We start from the raw sequence: 14575 nt of genomic DNA on the forward strand, positions 1-14575 counted from the left end.
GGGGAAAGACAAAGACATCAAAATCCAGGAAGCACAGAAAATTCCTCTTAGATTCAACAAAAACAGACCATTAACAAGGCATATCAGTCAAATTCACAAAATACTCAGTCAAGGAAAGAATCATGAAAGCAGTAAGGGAAAAAAGTCCTTATCCTACCAGGGAAGAGAGATCAGGTTCTCAGCAGAACTATCCACAGAAACTTGGCAGGCCAGAAAAGAGTGGCAGGATATATTCAATGTGCTGAATCAAAAAAATATGCAGCCAAGAATTCTTTATCCATCAATGCTGTCATTCAAAAATAAAAGGAGAGATAAAAAGTTTCCCAAACAAACAAAAATTACAGGAGCTCATGACCACTAAACCAGCCCTGCTAGACATTTTAAGGGAGACACTCTGAGGGGAGAAAAAAAAAAAAGACCAAAAGCAACAAAGACTATAAAGGACCAGAGAACATCACCAGAAACTCCAACTCTACAGGAAACATAATGGCAATAAATTCATATCATTCAGTACTCACTCTAAATGTCATTGGACTAAACGCTGCAATCAAAAGACATAGATACAGTAACAGAATGGATAAGAAAATAAGATCTATCTATATGCTGTTTACAAGAGACCCACTTTAGACCTAAAGACACTTGCAGATTGAAAGTAAGGGGATGGAGAACCATCTATCATGCTAATGGCTGACAAAAGAAAGCCAGAGTAACCATACTTCTATCAGACAATTTAGACTTTAAAATAAAGACTGTAACAAGAGATGAAGAAAGGCATTATATCATAATTAATGGGTTTATCCACCAAGAAGACCTAAAAATTGTAAACACTGATGCTCCAAATATGAGAATATCCAAATATATAAGTCAATTAATCACAAACATAAAGAAACTCACTGATTATAATAATAGTAGGGGACTTCAACACCCCACTTACAACAATGGACAGATCATCTAAACAGAAAATCAACAAGGAAACTATGGCTTTGAATGACACACTGGACTGGATGAATTTAACAGATATATTCAGAATATTTGATACTAAACCAGTGGAATACACATTCTTCTCCAGGGTACATGGAACGTTCTTCAGAATAGATCACATACTGGGACACAACCAGCCCTCAACAAGTACAAAAAGATCAAGACCATACCGTGCATATTTTCAGACCACAACGCTATGAAACTAAAAATCAACCACAATAAAAAAAAGGTGGAAAGGTAACATATATTTGGAGACCAAAGACTACACTACTGAAGAATGAATGGGCTAACCAAGAAGTTAAAGAGGAAATTAAAAAGTACATGGAAGCCAATGAAAATGATAACACCACAGCCCAAAACCTCTGTGACACAGCAAAGGCTTTCGTAAGAGGGAAGTAAATAGCAATCCAGGCCTTCCTAAAGAAGGAAGAAAGGTCTCAGATACACAACCTAAACTGACACCTTAAAGAGCTGGAAAAAGAACAGCAAATAAAACCCCAAACCAGCAGAAAACAGGAAATAATAAAGACCAGATCAGAAATCAATGCTATTGAAACCAAAAAAAACAAAAAAAAAACAAAAAAAAAAAAAAAAAAAAAAAAACAGTAGAACAGATCAATGAAACCAGGAGCTAGTTCTTTGAAAGAATTAACAAAATTGATAAACCCCTAGCCAGTTTGATCAAGAAGAAAAAGGAAAGGACCCAAATAAAGAAAATCGAGAGTGAAAGAGGAGAGATCACAACCAACACAACAGAAATACAAACAATAGTAAGAGAATATTATGAGCAATTATACACCAATAAAATGGGCAATCTGGAAGAAATGGACAAATTCCTAGAAACATATAAACTACCAAAACTGAAACAGAAATAAATAGAAAATTTTAACAGACCCATAATCAGTGAAGAAATCGAATTAGTAATCAAAAATCTCCCAAAAACCAAGAGTCCAGGGCCAGATGGTTTTCCAGGGGAATTCCACCAAACATTTAGAAAAGAGTTAACACCTATTCTCTTGTAGCTGTTCCAAAAAATAGAAATGGAAGGAAAACTTCCAAACTCTTTCTAGGAAGCCAGCATTACCTTGATTCCAAAACCAAAGACCCACTAAAAAGGAGACAGACCAATTTCCCTGATGAACATGGACGAAAAAGTCCTCAACAAGATACTAGTCAACTAGATCCAACAATACATTAAAAAAATTACTCACTACGACCAAGTGAGATTTATACCTAGGATGCAAGGCTGGTTCAATATCCGCAGAATAATCAATGTGATTCATCACATCAATAAAAGAAAGGACAAGAACCATATGATCTCAATAAATGCAGAGAAAGCCTTTGACAAAATACAGCATCCTTTGTTGATAAAAACCCTCAAGAAAGTAGGGATAGAAGGATCATACCTAGAGATCATAAAGGCCATATATGAAACACCCACCTCTAATATCATCCTCAATGGGAAAAAAATGAGAGCTTTCCCCCCTAAGGTCAGGAATAAGACAGGGATGTCCACTCTTGCCACTGTTATTCAACATAGTATTGGAAATCTTAGCCTCAGCAATCAGACAACCCAAAAGAATAGCAGGCATCCACAAAAAAAAAAAAAAAAAAAAAAAAAAAGGGCATTCAAATCAGCCAGGAGGAGGTCAAACTTTTACTCTTCGCAGATGACATGATATCCTATATGCACATGCACCCCAATGTTTTTAGCAGCACTATCGACAATAACCAAAGTATAGAAAGAGCCCAAATGTCCATCGACGGATGAATGGATAAAGAAGATGTGGTATATAGATACAATGGAGTATTACTCGGCAATCAGAAAGAATGAAATCTTGCCATTTGCAACTATGTGGAACTAGAGGGTATTATGCTAAGCAAAATTAGTCAGAGAAAGACAAATATCATATGACTTCACTCATATGAGGACTTCAAGATACAAATCAGATGAACATAAGAGAGGGAAGCAAAAATAATATAAAAACAGGGAGGGGGACAAAACATAAGAGACTCTTAAATATAGAGAACAAACAGAGGGTTGCTGGAGGAGTTGTGGGAGGGGTGATGGGCTAAACAGGTAAGGGGCATTAAGGAATCTACTCCTGAGATCATTGTTGCAGTATATGTTAACTAACTTAGATGTAAATTTAAAAAAATAAATTATAAAAAAATAAAAAAACAAAAATTAAAATAATAACTAATAATAATCACAGCACGGGATTGTACCTATTAAATAAAACAAACTCATGCCAAAGTAAATAACTGAATAAAATAAAGAGGGGGCAGGGAGAAAGGACATCCTTTTCTTACAAAACAATTCCAGTTAACACATGTGAAAGGATTGTCTAATCACAATTAGACAAACATCAAAGAAATAATTACTGAAGGCAATCAATGCTAAAATCAGTGAGCAAAGTTTGAGGAGAAGTAGAATATTAGCATAATCTCAATGATCTGCCCTAATATTTTTCAGTTACAAAGGAAGAATAGTAACTTTATCATAAAAAACATAGCAAACAGCCTTACCCTAGTGAAGGAGAGTAACATCACCAGCCGTAAGACCTATCAGAATCCTATATCCACTAACATGATGAACTGAGAAGAGTACAATATCACATCCTTGGAATTCTTGCCAAAAATGCATAACCTCAATCTAATCTTGAGAAAACATCAAACAAATCCAAAATGAGAGACCTTCTACAAAATAACTGACCAGGACTTATTATTAAGATCATGAAGGACAAGGAAAGACAATGTCATAGAGTGGAAGAGACCAAGAGTCACAGCAGTTATATGCTAAGTGTATCACTGGATCGGATCCTGAATAGAAGTAAGACATCAGTGGGAAGAGAAATTGATGAAATTAGCCTAATGTCTATGCTTTAATTAGTAGTATCACACCAATTTAAAATTCTATTTTTAATAATTGTCCTATATATACATACATGCAGTATGTATAAAAGTTCTTCACAGTAGAGAAAGCTGGCTGAAGTACAGACATGAAATCTCTGTGCCATTTTTTGCCACTTGGTTGTAAATCTAAAATTATGTTACGATAATATTGCATCTCTAGCTGTATAATTTACATGTAATGCTTTTACCGCACAGCCAGTGTTGAAAAACATCAGTATGCCCACACCTCTTCTTTAAGTGTTTTGTCTCTCTCTTACCTTCCTTCCTTCAAGGAACTTCAGTGCTGTGCCAATATTAGCCACAGCATGGATTCGCTTCATACGGCGTCCTTGTTCACAAGGCTATAAACAGGGAAGAACAGGAATAAATAAAAATGCACACATTAAAAAAGGTAATTATAAAATCTATGTAAATGGATTAAAAGTATACTTGAAGAATATTCAAGAACAACATTATTCAATTTCTATAGGGTTAATAGATACACAAAGGAGCATTACCCCACAGTGCTTGGAGTGCTTGGAAGTGTAGTTCATACACTTCCCTTTCACATCTCTGTATGCCAAGAGCAGAAATTCACAAGACTCCCATGTTGCCTATTGAGACTATCACTCCTATAAATTAGGAAACATTTATATGAAAAGTGCTCTTGGTGCATGTGTGGGAGCAGGAGATATATGGGAAATCTGTACTTTCCTCCAATTTTGTTGTAAACTCAAAACTCCTTAAAAAAAGAACTCTTAAAAAAAAAGTGCTCTTGGTCACACACCATTTCCTTTTGCAGTCATACTAACATGAGAGATTATTGAGAGTATTAGTAACATTTCTTGGTTTGAATGACCAAAATACATGGCACGCATGGGCCAAGGTTAAAAAGTAGGATTGCAACAATGAAAATGGTATTCACATGCTAGCATGTCCGCTACAAGGATACTCTAACTTACCTGTGTTTACACTACCGAAATGCATTATGTGCTTTCTATGTGCCGCAATGTTAATTTTAAAACTCAAAGTAATGTCAACTAAGTAGATATAATTAGACTTTTACATTTGCAGGAAATAAATGGATAACTGTGGTGAAGTAATTTTTCCATGGTTGCATAGCTGGTAACCTGGTCCCTTCTCTATGACACCAAAACTCTACATAATTTCTCATTAAAACTCAAAACTGTCTATCTTTTTTTTTTTGTCTTTTTTTTTCAATATATGAAATTTATTGTCAAATTGGTTTCCATACAACACCCAGTGCTCATCCGAAAAGGTGCCCTCCTCAATACCCATCACCCACCCTCCCCTCCCTCCCACCCCCATCAACCCTCAGTTTGTTCTCAGTTTTTAAGAGTCTCTTATGCTTTGGCTCCCTCCCACTCTAACCTCTTTTTTTTTTTTTCCTTCCCCTCCCCCATGGGTTTCTGTTAAGTTTCTCAGGATCCACATAAGAGTGAAACCATGTGGTATCTGTCTTTCTCTGTATGGCTTATTTCATTTAGCATCACACTCTCCAGTTCCATCCACGTTGCTACAAAGGGCCATATTTCGTTCTTTCTCATTGCCATGTAGTACTCCATTGTGTATATAAACCACAATTTCTTTATCCATTCATCAGTTGATGGACATTTAGGCTCTTTCCATAATTTGGCTATTGTTGAGAGTGCTGCTATAAACATTGGGGTACAAGTGCCCCTATGCATCAGTACTCCTGTATCCCTTGGGTAAATTCCTAGCAGTTCTATTGCTGGGTCATAGGGTAGGTCTATTTTTAATTTTCTGAGGAACCTCCATACTGTTTTCCAGAGTGGCTGCACCAATTTGCATTCCTACCAACAGTGCAAGAGGGTTCCCATTTTTCCACATCCTCTCCAGCATCTATAGTCTCCTGATTTGTTCATTTTGGCCACTCTGACTGGCGTGAGGTGATATCTGAGTGTGGTTTTTGATTTGTATTTCCCTGATAAGGAGCGACGTTGAGCATCTTTTCATGTGCCTGTTGGCCATCCGGATGTCTTCTTTAGAGAAGTGTCTATTCATGTTTTCTGCCCATTTCTTCACTGGGTTATTTGTTTTTCGGGTGTGGAGTTTGGTGAGCTCTTTATAGATTTTGGATACTAGCCCTTTGTCCGATATGTCATTTGCAAATATCTTTTCCCATTCCGTTGGTTGCCTTTTAGTTTTGTTGATTGTTTCCTTTGCTGTGCAGAAGCTTTTTATCTTCATAAGGTCCCAGTAATTCATTTTTGCTTTTAATTCCCTTGCCTTTGGGGATGTGTCGAGTAAGAGATTGCTACGGCTGAGGTCAGAGAGGTCTTTTCCTGCTTTCTCCTCTAGGGTTTTGATGGTTTCCTGTCTCACATTCAGGTCCTTTATCCGTTTTGAGTTTATTTTTGTGAATGGTGTGAGAAAGTGGTCTAGTTTCAACCTTCTGCATGTTGCTGTCCAGTTCTCCCAGCACCATTGGTTAAAGAGACTGTCTTTTTTCCATTGGATGTTCTTTTCTGCTTTGTCAAAGATTAGTTGACCATACGTTTGTGGGTCTAGTTCTGGGGTTTCTATTCTATTCCATTGGTCTATGTGTCTGTTTTTGTGCCAATACCATGCTGTCTTGATGATGACAGCTTTGTAGTAGAGGCTAAAGTCTGGGGTTGTGATGCCTCCTGCTTTGGTCTTCTTCTTCAAAATTACTTTGGCTATTTGGGGCCTTTTGTGGTTCCATATGAATTTTAGGATTGCTAAACTGCCTATCTTTTAAATTCCAATTAATAGTGTATCAGGTAATGGTTTTTAAAAAAAATTTTTTTTAATTTTTATTTATTTTTGACAGAGAGAGAGAGACAGAGCATGAGTGGGGAAGAGGCAGAGAGAGAGAGAGAGAGAGAGACAGAATCTAAAGCAGGCTCCAGGCTGTGAGCTATCAGCACAGAGCCCGACACGGGGCTCAAACTCACAGACCACGAGGTCATGACCTGAGCCGAAGTCGGATGCTCAACCGACTGAGCCACCCAGGCGCCCCGGTAATGGTTTTTATGATATGATTTTAAACAAATATTTAAATAGAAAATGTAATTTTTTTTTTTACTTTTTATTTATCCTTTATTTGGGAACCCTTGTCGTGCATAACGGTCCATGCATGGCCCACTTGGTCATTTAATGAGTTATCTTCTATAATGCAAAAAACACCTATTAGCCTACCAGCTAAGACAAAGCCAGCGCCTGGAAATGAAGTATGAAAGCCATTCCCCTAATACGACCACCATCCATTCTATCCTCCTGCCTTCCTATACCCAAGACAACTATCATAAAATCCAGTTCAGGGGTGCCTGGGTGGCTTAGTCGGTTAAGCCTCCGACTTCAGCTCAGGTCATGATCTCACGGTTCGTTGAGTTCGAGCCCCGAGTCGGGCTCTGTGCTGACATCTCAGAGCCTGGAGCCTGCTTCCGATTCTGTGTCTCCCTCTCTCTCTGACCCTCCCCCGTTCATGCTCTGTCTCTCTCTGTCTCAAAAATAAATAAACATTAAAAAAAATTAAAAAAAAAAATCCAGTTCAATGTTTTCCTTCTTATATAGATTCATTTCCTTTACATGCATTCATGAAAAAATTATCTATTTTAGTTTTTAACTTTATATAAAGGGATCATATTAATCTTTTGAGGCTCACTTTCCCACATAACATTATATTGCTAAGACTCATCCATGTTGTTGCTGTCACTGTATTTCATTCACTTTGACAGCTCTTGGCCATCTTTTCTGCACTCCCTTTGATGTGAATCTTGGTTATTTCCAGATTATTTCTATTGTGACCTGTGCTGATAGATCATTTTTGTACACCCTATCTTTGGTACAAGTATAAAGAGTTTTTCTTGGTTGTAAACCTAAGAATGAAATTGCTGGGTCAGAGGGAATGCGACTCTGAACTTCTGAAGTAAGGCCAAACTTTTCCAAAGCGTTTGCGCTTCTTTCCATTCTTGTCAACAATAAGAATAATCCTATGGGTGCATATCTTGTCTAACGCTTCATGTTGACAGATATTGAAAAAAAAAATTCTTTCAGTTAAATGTACGTAACATGGTCTTTCACTGTGGTCTTCATTTGCATCTCCTGATCAACAATGATAGAACTTCTCTTCCTCTGTTCTTTGACAATGTTTCTTTTGTAAAATGCCCTTTCACATCTCTCACTCAGGTTTCCCTGTAGTTTGTACTGTTTCTATTTTGAAGATGTACTTTATATATTCTTGTCATAATCTTTTCATAATCTTTTTACTACATGTATTGTGAATACATTCTACCCATTTTTAACTTCTTTTGTCACTTTCTTTAAAGGTTTTTATTTTAAAACATTTTTAATTTTAATATCATCCAATGCAGCAATGCCTTGGTCTGTTTCTGGACTCTATTGCATTTGTCAGTATGTCCATCCTTGTATCAATACCACACTATCTGAAGTTATATAACTTTACTGTAAGACTTGATATCTGGTGGAGCAACACCATGTGTCTACTTTTCTTGTTGGATGTCCCCTAGCAAAATGAGCAAGATACAAATATCTATTGTATTGTCCCTCTCCAGTTGGCATCTATTTTTACACAATTTAATCTGCCCTAATATCATGATCATAGTAGGCCTTGAACTCATAAAAGGCACTGGCCATATCTCATTCATCTTTGTTTTCCTTAGAGGGTAGAAGGTAGTGTCTTATCCATAACAGAACTCCAGAAATGTTAGCTGGATGGATATTCAGTGGATAATGCCAAGCCCAGTTGCAGACTTGAGTTCTATTCTAAATATATGATCTATGGCTAATAAAGTCACCTGGTGAACATTCAGGGCTCTTTGATGCTCCAGATTTCCTAAGAGTGCCCACTGTACACTTTTTTTTTTTACAGATCTATTTTCTTTTTAAATACTTTACTTAAGCATAATAACATATGACATTATATTAGCTTCACGTATACAGATTAATGATTCAGTATTTGTATACTTTGCAAAATGACCAGCACAATAAGTCTAGTTACCATACATTGAATTTTTTTATGATGACAACTTCCAAGATCTACTCTCTTAGCAACTTTTAAATATATAATAAAATATTAGCAACTATAGTCACCATGCTGTACAGTACACCTCCATGACTTATTTATTCTATAAATAGAAGTTTGTACCTCTTGATCCCCTTCACCCATTTGGCCAACTCCAACTCCCCTCCCATCTGGCAACTGCCAATCTGTTCTTCGTATCTCTGAGTTTTGTTTTGTTATTTGTTTTACTTTTAGAATCTACAAATAAATAAAACCATAGAATATTTGTCTTCTTCTGTCTTATCTCATTTAGTATAATATCCTTAACGTCTATCCATGTCATTGCAAATGACAAGAGTTCATTTTTCATGGCTGCATAGCATTCCGTGTGTGTGTGTGTGTGTGTGTGTGTGTGTGTGTGTATCTATCTATCTCACATCTTCTTTATCTATTCATCCATTGATAGACACTCAAGTAATTTCCATATATTGGCTATTGTAAATCATGCTGCAATGAGCATGGGGTTGCGTGTGTTTTGACTTAGTGTTTTGTTTTCTATTATTGTGCACTTTTAAGCGAATTATCAGGCTTCTCCTGAATGCAAAGTATTAAGGAATTTAAAAAAACAGAGCTAACAAAATGGATAAGAAATAAGTTTCTTGGCAGTCCTTAAACTCTTTATGTTGCTTCTATTATTTCCAATTTTTCAATGGCAATTCCTCACATTCTTAAAAATAATCCTAAGTGTGAAATTAAATTTAGTGTTCCTATATTTATGTGTGATTACAGATACATAGTCACGGATACATTTAAAGAGAAAATGTTCAGGGGCGCCTGGGTGGCTCAGTCGGTTGAGCGTCCGACTTCGGCTCAGGTCACGATCTCACGGTTCGTGAGTTCGAGCCCCGCGTCAGGCTCTGGGCTGATGGCTCAGAGCCTGGAGCCTGCTTCCGATTCTGTGTCCCCCTCTCTCTCTGCCCCACCCCCGTTCATGCTCTGTCTCTCTCTGTCTCAAAAATAAACATTAAAAAAAAAAATTAAAAAAATAAATAAATAAAGAGAAAATGTTCCACAAATAATCAAAGAATGTAGAGAAATCTAGGAACAGTAATTTAAAAGTTAAAGATACTCTAAGTCCTTAAATAAAATCATAGTTTTCTCAAGAGAGTCATAATAGGTTATTCAAGGAGACTAGATACTGAGATTCCACCCTCACCCTGAGATGCAGACAAGGCAGGGATACTAAGCCATTTGGCCACATTTCCCTGATGATCATGGTCAGAGTCAGAGTCCCAGGCTATGTGAACTCTGACATAAAGCACACTGTTGTTAACAGAGTTCTACCTATGAGATATTTTAGGATTTCTGAATAGTGTTAGAACTCTTGATGGAAATGCTCTTACCCACTTTCTCCCTTTGAAAGCTCTACAAGAATTCCTGGGATACTCATTCCTTTTTAATTCATGCTTTTCATTTTAACATGGTCCTGAATTATAATGTATACATATACAAAACTTAAATAACCATTTCCAAGGATTATTTATAATCTAAGAGCAATTTCATTTTACATAATTCAGAATCTTGGAGGGCTCAATACAAGTAAATAATAAAGGTTAAACTGGAAACTACCTTGTATGTCTCAGTTCTTCTCTGCTAAGTGAGAAAGCTGAGATTCTTTTTGAAATCTCTTCTAGCTTCAAGGTCTTATAATTTATGTCTGAATGAGTAGGGTACTTAAACAGAAATAGGACTCTTATGTCAAAATATATACTTTTTCTAGAGTCATTTAGCTTGGCAATTAAATGCCCATCAAGCTTTCTGTACCCTGTTGGTCAAGTATACTGGCAAAATTATATTGACACAGAATGATATACCTCCTGAATACCCAACTGAATTGGAATGAAGATTCCTTTAACCTTTTAGTAAACAGCTTAATTCAGGAGGAAATAAAAAGATGCCCAATTATATCTGGCAATCAAGGGAGTATATATCTCAAGTCAATGATTTGACTTGACATCTGAATGCTAATCTAGTTTATTTAGCTCATGCATATTTCAAATTGGCTTTTCATATATGTTTTGTTTGATTTCCCCCAAAGTAGAACCTGAGACAGGACTTGGATGATGTAGTTTACTGTGGAGGTGATCCCAGGTAGCAAGAGTGAGGGGGGGTGCATGGAGTGTGAGACAGGGAAGAAGAAAAATGCTATTGAGGGTTTCCACTGTGAGCAACTGGGCCTCAATCCTACTGGGGACTCAAGCACTCCATGAGACACGTGTAAATATGTCACAGAATTGTCTGCCTTCCCAATGCCAGACTGCAGCATTTATTCATGGACTCCCATCTCCATTGGTTGAAGGACCTTCGGGACCATTAACTCTTCTACACTTCAAGGCTGCTTTAAGCAACTTGTGCTTTTGACCAAAGCTATGAGGGTGGAGACCTGGAGGCAAGCTACCAGTGTTTGAGGCAAGATGCTACTAGAGGGTGTAGGCAATGTCCCCCACTGTGTGAAGTCATTTGAAGCTGGAGGTGAGCTGAGATAGCACAAGGGCACCAGAAGCATCCGCTACCATATGAATCAAGTTAGAGAGATGATTTACACAAAATTATTATCAGTTTGTAGTTTTTCAACAAACAACCCTATTTTGAGCATTCCACACAAAATTAACTGGAAATTTATGTTTAGGCAAATACACATTTAAAAACTCACTTATCCAAGTTTCATGGCTGTGTAGCTGTTGTCAAGAAGCAATAGACAAAGAACAAATAAGTGCTCCCAATTTAGGCCACTGTGTTCTAGCACGTCATACGATATTTTGAAGGTAATTTCCTGAGTGTCTTTTCGTAATTATGATAAACATCATTTATAAGTAGTTTATCTTTGCACACACTACTTACCTCTCTACTACTCTCATATAACAAAACGTAAGCCAGGAAAAAAAAAATGCAGATCTTTCTCGACTAACAATGGGGTTATATCCCGATAAACTCATTATAAGTTGGAAAAACTGCAAATCAAAATTGCATTTAATACACCTACACTACTGAACATCACAGCTTGGCCTAGCTCACCTTAAACGTGCTCAGATCACTGACATTAGCCTGCAGTTGGGCAAAATTCTCTAACTCAAAGCCAATCTTATAATGGAGTGTTTAATATTTCATGTAATTTATTCAGTACTGTACTGAAAGTGAAAAATAGAATGGCTATGTGGGTATAGAACGGTTGTTAAGTGTACCAGTTCTTTACCCTCATGACCGCATGGCTCACTGGGAGTGGTGCCTCCTTGCCCCTGCCCGGCATCACAAGAGGATCATCCTGTGCATTGTTAGCGCAGGAAAAGATCCAAATTCAAAATTCCAAGTATGGTTTTTAGTGAATGCCTATTACTTTCACAACATTGTAAAGTCAAAAAGTCGTTAAGTCAAACCACTGTAAGTTGGGGACTGTCTATGCTTTATTATTAAGTAACATAGAAAAGTATATTCTGTAGCTCACTATCAATGTGTTTTTCACTTTGCTGGTTCCACTGCCCAAGAAAAAAGCAAATGATTCTGAAGGTGCCGTTCCTGTGACAAATGACTGATGATGGAGGCTGTCCACAAGTGTATGAAAAATGTCATGCTGATCTCAAACTTAATTTTCAACAAACAAGTATATAAATAATACACAGTTATGGACCAACATTCCTTTCCAAATGGAAAGCAAACTCTGGAAGTGAGGTCAATGTTAACCTGCAAGTAATTTTCCTGGATAGATATTGCATAAGATGCAGTAGTTAAGCATGATAGATTACTGATGAAGTTCTTTACTCTTCCTTCTAAGGTTGCTACTACTACATATAGAGTTTTAAATCCACTAAATGTGTGTGGGAACTAGAAAGGAAAGGTGTTCCCTGCTCCCGGAAGTGACTGATCTATTCGGGGGTTGTGGAACACTAACACACTAGTATTCCCAGTGTGTTACCCACTTTTATAGGACATCGCCTTTTACACTCCCAACCCCACAACCTCCGAATCCCAAAAGGGAACAGTTTGACAATCTGGTCACAGGAAAAATCCTTACCAGTTTCTGCCCGGACAGGACCTCCAGAAGAGCAAGCAGCTTAACGCCATCTTTCATGTCTTCAAAAAGATCATCTACCACCAGTGGGGGTTTCCGCTAGAAGATAAAAAAATGAATAAATGCAAAAAGTGCATCTTCTCTCTCTGACATACCTTTGCTACTCATTATGGTGAAATCTGGAGGAACAGTTTCTAAATACCCTAAATTCTTTGTTTTGGATATGAGTGGCAATGGCCAATTATGAGGAGAAAAACAACCTTTTGGAAATAAACATACTCAAAAACCTCAGGAGACTTTTTTGAATGTTTATTTACTTTGAGAGGAATAAAAGACGGGGGAGGGGGGTAGGGCAGAGACAGAGAGAGAGAGAGAGAGAGAGAGAGAGAGAGAGAGAATCCCAAGCAGGCTCCGCATTTGCAGCAGAGCCCCATTTGGAGCTCGATCTCACCAACCAATCTCACCAGCCATGAGATCATGACCTGAGCTGAAGAATCCCACTCTTAACGGACGGGGCCACCCATCTGCCCTGAAAACCTGAGGAGACTTCATGCTTGGACTTTCATATACCTACCAGCTTCTTTCTAGAAAGGAATTTTTAAGACTCCAATGGTAGGGAATAAGGAAAGGAAAAGAAGTCACTATCAACATGAAAGATAAGCGAGACATTAACACAGGGCCTAAGCAGGGAAGAGGAGATGGCCAGAGACACTGGACCAACCTCCACACTTCACCGTGGGTGAGCACGGAACCCGGGCTTTCCCAAGCCCAACACTTCCGAGGCCCATTCTAGCCACACTAATAGCCTTAGGTCAGTGGCCAGCTGCTGGAGCACCGTGAGCACAAGCAAGGTTGCAGATTTAGTCTCCAGTGGGTTAGCTGGCCATGTTCTGTGTCTCCACCTGACAAATGTAGCACAGCTTCTCTCACGATGCGTCACTGAACCCAGAGGATCATGGGCACAGATCATAGGCTGATCAGTGCAGATCCACCACTGCTGGAAAAGTAAGTCAAAGCCCATTTTCAATTCATGGAGGGTCTTTTATTTTTTATAAAGGTCGTTGAAATACCCAATGTACTGGGGTTCATCAAACTTTAAAAAAATTTTTTTTAATGTTTATTTATTTTTGAAACAGAGAGAGACAGAGCATGAGTGGGGGAGGGGCAGAAAGAGAGGGAGACACAGAATCCGAAGCAGGCTCCAGGCTCCAAGCTGTCAGCACAGAGCCTGACGCGGGGCTCAAACCCACAAGCCGTGAGATCATGACCTGAGCCGAAAGCTTAACCGACTGAGCCACCAGGGGCCCCAGTCAAACTTTTAATTAAGGTCTATCTTGGCTCAGACAAAAGCAGAGAAGCGCTGATGCTAGTGGAGGTCAGGTGTCCCCAGAATTCTACAGAATAAGAATTTTCCATTTATCACCTGGGTTCAAGCTCTACAGCTTTCTGCTTCTCACTGAACCATGTGAAAAGCCTAATGCCATATTCCTGACTTTCAATTGTCTTTCTTTCTAAAAAAGAAAAAGTTCTATTTATAGATATTTAATCACCAAACATTTTATTGAAATGAGACTTTTTTTCTTTACCCACTGATATGGAGCATT

At 38.0% G+C, this 14575-nt stretch overlaps 1 protein-coding gene across 17 annotated transcripts in view; it reads right to left on the bottom strand.

Annotated features, from left to right (window-relative positions):
* Window positions 1–14575, bottom strand: part of SYNE1 (spectrin repeat containing nuclear envelope protein 1) — a 470951-nt gene that overhangs the window by 353456 nt on the left and 102920 nt on the right. For all 17 annotated transcript variants that reach the window (XM_078447468.2, XM_078447476.2, XM_078447472.2 and 14 more), the window contains exons 4-5: window positions 12975–13070; window positions 4155–4238 (exon numbers count right to left, since the gene is read on the bottom strand). In XM_078447468.2, coding sequence (XP_078303594.2) covers window positions 4155–4238; window positions 12975–13070 — 180 coding nt within the window. The remainder of the gene's footprint in view (window positions 1–4154; window positions 4239–12974; window positions 13071–14575) is intronic.

Source organism: Panthera onca, chromosome B2 (assembly GCF_046562875.1).
Source record: "Panthera onca isolate mPanOnc1 chromosome B2, mPanOnc1 haplotype 2, whole genome shotgun sequence".
Classification (NCBI taxonomy): domain Eukaryota; kingdom Metazoa; phylum Chordata; class Mammalia; order Carnivora; family Felidae; genus Panthera; species Panthera onca.